This window comes from Micromys minutus (assembly GCF_963924665.1).
Source record: "Micromys minutus genome assembly, chromosome: 6".
Taxonomy (NCBI): domain Eukaryota; kingdom Metazoa; phylum Chordata; class Mammalia; order Rodentia; family Muridae; genus Micromys; species Micromys minutus.
The window spans coordinates 78,111,043-78,117,158 of record NC_137975.1 but is presented as its reverse complement, the minus strand read 5'-3'; the positions used below and the strand labels follow the sequence as shown (position 1 = coordinate 78,117,158).

The following is a 6,116-nucleotide window of genomic DNA, read 5'->3' as shown; positions in this document are numbered from 1 at the left end:
ATTGAAACATCAAAAATACTCAGTTTGGTAACAAATTTGAAGAGGTTTAATTTTTTATTATTAAGTGAATAAAAGGAATGATGAAAAATTAAGTGTGTTAGACATTGACATTTCCAAAGTATCAGTGAGGTAACCTAGACTCAGGTAAACCCTGTATCTTTCTTCCCATCTGTGGTACTTCCTCTTTTAGAGAGTAGATTGATGCAGGGAACAAAGGGTGGCTAGAAGGGAGTAGAGGGATGGAGGAATGATGAAATTATATTAAATTAAACATAAAAATTAAAAAAATAAACATTTACATCCAATCACACATTTAAATACTATAAATTTTGAATCTTTTAAGGGGTTGGATCAGTATGGAAATATATAGGAAGAATGAAAGAACCCCCAGAAATATATAGGAAGGATGAAAGCTTTTCATTTCCTAGGCACAATTTGGTTTCTCAGGATATTAACATAATCAGAAACCTTCTGTGCATCATTGTACAAGCAGAAGAACAAACTATAGAAACCAAAAAGTTGAGCTCTTCCTTTTGATTGCTGTATATATGGCTCTCCCGACCAGGCAGGGTAGTCCTCATTTTCCCTAAGTTCAGGATGAACCTGTTCACAGGATGAAAGTCAGCCCGTTATTATTTACATTATTAACATTTATTCAGCCTCATTATTTGAAAAATTTGAATAATATTTTGAAAAGTGTTATGAATGTAAATACTAAGAAAGAAAACCATTTGTTTCCCGTATGTGGACCAGGGTACTACCAATCTGTTAGTTATTCAAAATCTAGACAGAGGAACTATGAATGTATTTTTGTAATATAGTTGATCCAAGAGGAAATGTATCATTTTAGAAGTTGGCAGAATTGCTATTGACGTGGTATGTGGTTTTGACCAAGGGACAATGAAGACTCTATGACCAATTGTCTTGTGAGGAAACACCCATGTTCTCAGTGCTGTCAGTGATGTACCATGTGTGGTGCATTTGTCCTCTGAGTAGAAAAGTTTGCTTTCCTTTCATTCAACAAAAATTATTTTCAATAAATTATGGACACAAAGCTACAGAATTGGTGGGGGATTGCACCCAGTGGGTTAAAATTCTTCAAATTTATGGACAATTGTGCTGAAATAGTTGGGATACTTTAACTCACCCCAGAAAGGCATTGTCCATGATATTTCTAGGAATCATTAATATATCAGGAGAACCCAGTTTTGAGGGTGCTGAGTGAAATATTTTTGAGCTACCACAAATCTTTTAGTCCCTCTACTGTTTATGAGATTACCTGGTTAAATTTCACTGGAGTGGGCAAGAATTAGTCCCAAGTTTAGTTTTCATTATAGATGTTAGAGCTTTCATAAAGAACAAAAGCTATAAGGTTTAAACAAGACCACTTACCTGGCTCAGTAAAGTCTTAATGTTCTGCAGATTTTTTATGAGTCTTTTGATTTGTCTGTCAATCAATTTAACTTTTGATATGATAACATAAGGAGTTCCATCAAGATCAGCCATGTTGTTTTCTACATGGTACGGAAGGTTTTTCCAGGCAGCCAGCATTCTGATTGTCACATTCAGAAGCACCACAGGCTAAGCAAAAATAATTAAGCATCATATTAATACAAGGCTACAACTTGAGGTTGAATTGTATGTGATAACTAGTTTAGTATTCATGGCTTGTGAAGTTTGTGATGGCGGATTGAAGCAATACTGAATCAGTGGTTTGTGGTTTGTCTAGCCATGGAGAAGCTCCAGGTAGGCACTTACTCTTCCTTCACCTTTTCTTAGGTTTTATAGTTGTTATGTGCCTAGCAGGTATGCAGAATGCTGGCTTAGTAAATCACCATGGAGACCAGATTAGATGTGTGCTGTGTGCACATATATTATGATAATTACTTTAAATCATGGTGAGATTGGTTATGAGGAGGTCATCAGATGAGCAGCTTGTATATAGAGAAAAACACACTAGCACTGCCTGCCTCATCCACATCTATACCCCAGGAAACATGGACAGGGTTTCACTGGATCTGCATGTAAATGTCCTAGAGAATGGTGAGGTAAGGGCAAAGAAGTTGGTGGAAGAGCAGAAGAACAAGAAACGTCTTCCAAATCAAAAAAAAAGTTGGTATCATGGTTCGTAGTGTACAAAGCTTTCCAAGGAAGTGCTTTTCTGATAGTAAAAATTGCTACTCTAGCTCCTTTAAAAAAATGCTTGCAAGTGAGAATAAATTTAACCATGAAAATTCAAATCAATTTGAGAACTCATCCAAAATAAAAGGTTCAATCTTAATGGTAAAGCTGTTATTAAGATTGGGAATGATTCATGACCAATTCATGGCTGTACTTTGAAGTCACACTTTTATTTTCCATGTATTTCATGAGCTCTATGGTGTGCCTTCCTCATTCTTTCTGAACATCCCTGAAGGTTCAGCTTTGTGTCTAGATAGTGTCTGTTATCAAGGCTTACCCGTATTCTTCCAGCCTTCCTTTTGCTGTTTGGGACTGAGCGGGATGAAGTGTGACAAGTCATGGTCGGCCTGTTCTGGAATTGCTGGTGTGGATCATACTCTGCATCCTGGAAATAAAACGATATTAGTTAGAGTTTTGAAACTGAGTTAGTGAACTCATGAGCAGGCTATTCATTGCTAATGTATTTTTCTATAGGTGCTTAAAATATTTATTTTCAAAAAATATTTATTTTCTTAGATTTTCTAGAATTGCCATTGTGAGTACTGTATTTACATAATGATCACCCTACACTCCCCTCCATGCAAGTCCTCCGTGACCCCCAATCCCTCTCAACTTTATAATTTTAGTTTTTAAAGACATGGTGCTCATCCATGAGTTTATTTGACATTTGTTGAACACATATACAGACATTCCTACAATTAATTATTGGAGCGATATACTAGGTCTCAATGAGCTACTAATTTTTTACATTTCATAAAATAAATAAATCCCATAATTCTCATTAATTAATTTTTTTGAAAAAATTACCAAGGTATATCTTGAGTAAATGAAATTCATGTGTGTGATAAGGAATCGAGAATGTGAGCAATTCTGAGGTATGCACAGTAAGGCCTCTTTGAATAGTTCAGCACACTCTGTGGAAGGAGCTATATGATTTTCTTTTTGTTGCACAGCACTATACATAATGTACATATGTGTAATATGTTTATGTAAATATAATCCTCTGAGTCCATTTAGTATTGCTCATATGTCCATGTGTAGATAATGACTTCTGATTGTACAACATATCGAGGGGCTACTCCCTGAGAATACTGGTTTCCATCTACTTGAGGTAATTGTTTATAGCTTTTCCTGTATAAATAGGGAACTTGTGGAAATTCTCCTATTCATGAGGTGGGATGTTAAGGTTAAATCTCCAAATTCAGAAATCAAAAAAGGGAACCTTTGATACATTTACTTTTTTTCACTGGAGATGTAAATCTAATTTTCATGTCTAAACATTTAATTTTTCATCTCTTTACAACTTTAATGTTCTGATTTTTCTCTCTATTAAGTTACTATTTACAAAGAAAGCACTAAGACAACAAATTTACAAAATATTATTTTAATAATTATCTTTATGTAGGATTAGAATCCAGTAAATCATATATATATTATTTATATTCAAAAGTATTTAAATTTTTTTTAATTTAATGAGTTTATAAAACCAACTTTTCCCCCCCATGTTCTAGTGGTTGATGCTTTCTTGAGCCTGTGAATGTGTGTTATTTGTATTTTGGCTCATGCTGTCTTCCCATTTAACCTGTGGAACACCCAGTTATTGACATAGGGCACTTTTCATGAGGAAACCAGGTGTTAGGAACGTACTTACAAATTTATTTAACGTTTCCAATGAAAGGTTGTTGAAGGTCTCAGATGTGGCACTGGTCATGTTAAAAATGTAGCTGAGGACCATCTGACAATCTCCATCTTTTATGATACATATGGGTACAGTGGCCACCTTCTCCCACATGAGCAAGTTTGACAGCAGCAGCAGCAGAAGTGCTCCTGCTATAAGGGATGAGATTCAGAGACAAACTATGGATGTGAAGTCACGAGAGTCATGTTGTGTAGTGAAACCTGTTCTAGTCTCTAGCCACTGTGCTGTCTGTTACACACCTTCCAATAGTTGAGCTGGGGTGAGAGAAAAGCTTCATCTTCCACTATAGACATCAAGTCAACAGTTTCCATTGGGTGGCATGATAAGAGGGGTTCTAGGACTTCTGCTATGACAACACCCAGCTTCAGAATTTGTGACAGTGATATTTCTTAGAATCACTCTCAATGTGCTTTTGACAGACATGAACCTTAAGCACATCAGTAGTTTGTTATTTAGAGAGGAAGGAAACATCAACCGCCACTATAAAAAAGAAATTTATATTCATTGATATTACCACAGAGTGTTTCTTTACATTGAAATGTGACCTTAGACTAGGGAGATGTCTTCATGGTTAAAATGCTAGTCAAGAATGTATGAAGGCTGGGGTTTGAATTCCTGGACTGTGTCATAGTCCAGTTTCCCTATAATTGTATATATACAGGTGGGGACCTGGAGTCCACAGCACCAGCTTGTTAGCATGACTCGTCATAATTGTAGTCTTTATATTTCATTAAGAAACCCCAATTTTATGAATAAGGTAAAAAAAACCTGTGGGAGTGATATTCTGTATATCAAAACTTTCATTCTCCATGAAATACATGCCTAAAAAAGAATATTCATAAATGTGCACACTATACACAACCTACAAAAGTAAAAAGAGGAAATAGATTACAGGCCTTCATGAAAACTAAGTTTATATGAACTTTTATAAATGTACCTTGAAATGTACAAAATTAAATTGAGCATTGTAAAAATATTTTCATGCAAAAATAAATACCTACACTAAATTAGTCAAATTATTAAATATATCACTGAATGTGTAATGTGCAAGTTAACTAAACAATATAGTAAATGTAATGTTTAATTAAAGAAAATAATATTTCCAGAATTTATATTGCCTTTCATTTTTCAGGGAGATGGTGTTCTTCTCTGAGTTTATTTGATACTTGATGAACACACACACATACCCACCCACCCACACATACACACGCACACACACACACACACACACAAACATACAAACACACACATAACTATAGTCAATTAACGTAGAAGTATAAAATGTCTAAATAAAACACGTTTTTTACATTTCCTAAAATGAATCTCATAGTTCTCATGAATTTATTTTCTTAAAAATATTATCAAAAATTAAAGGCAAGTAGCTACTTCCTGTAGTTCACATTTTTATTCACAAATATGTTATGATTAAATCAAATTCTCTCAGCCCTATAAGACATAATCTGCTGGTGTTGTCTATTTTAGCCCAGTACTGGAACTTTAATCTGGTTGACTCAAGTCAGCCCTTGGTGCCTAAGAACCTGAAAGTGTTACTTGCATGATTATTTGTAACAAATCAGACCCATAGACTCCAGGGTCTCATTCCAGCAACAGTTCTCAGTCACAGCAACACAGCCTCTGTGAGATGGGCCATTCCTTGCTCTGGAGTTGTCCTGTGGATTGAATTCTGTGTGAATGTATCTCTAGTTTCTACACATTAGACATCAGTAAATTACCCACCTTTTCTCCCCATCCCATCAAGACAACACACGTTCTATAGTTGTCATATATCTCTGGGACAAGGAAGGCCAACCTTTCTGAGAACTGCTATTCTAGATATCCTGCACAGTTTGCTTATGCAGCTAAGATTAGAACGTCATAAGTACTACGTGACAGCAGAGACTGTGTTCTGTACAAATGTCTATTGCTATAAAATTAAGCATTAGTAAAGCTTTAAGGAGCTCAGGTTAGGAAATACTTACAGGGCTGTGGTTGAATCTTAGACAGCTGCATCTCTGAACAATCCCAGCACAGTTTCCCTAGAATCCTGCCTTCAGTTGACTTCCCACCACCTATATAGTCCATCCAACCTCCCCCAAAGCTATCCAAAGATGGTCTTCAGGAGGAAGGAAGGTGTAAAATCCTAGATGAGGGCCTTATGACCCCTCAGGGAATGTTACCTGCCCCATCAACCTTACTGTAGCTGTAGATAGACCTTTTTCTAATTTTTATACAGTGA

General features: G+C 35.7%; 1 protein-coding gene across 1 annotated transcript; it reads right to left on the bottom strand.

Moving 5' to 3' along the window:
• Positions 1-417: 417 nt before the first annotated feature.
• On the bottom strand, positions 418-5,890 carry LOC308422098 (prolactin-5A1-like; the record flags this gene model as incomplete). Its single annotated transcript, XM_080918551.1, has 5 exons — positions 418-603; positions 1,393-1,581; positions 2,459-2,566; positions 3,833-4,011; positions 5,860-5,890. The coding sequence occupies 5 exons, from the start codon at positions 5,888-5,890 to the stop codon at positions 418-420; spliced, it is 693 nt and encodes a 230-aa protein (XP_080774677.1).
• Positions 5,891-6,116: the final 226 nt, after the last annotated feature.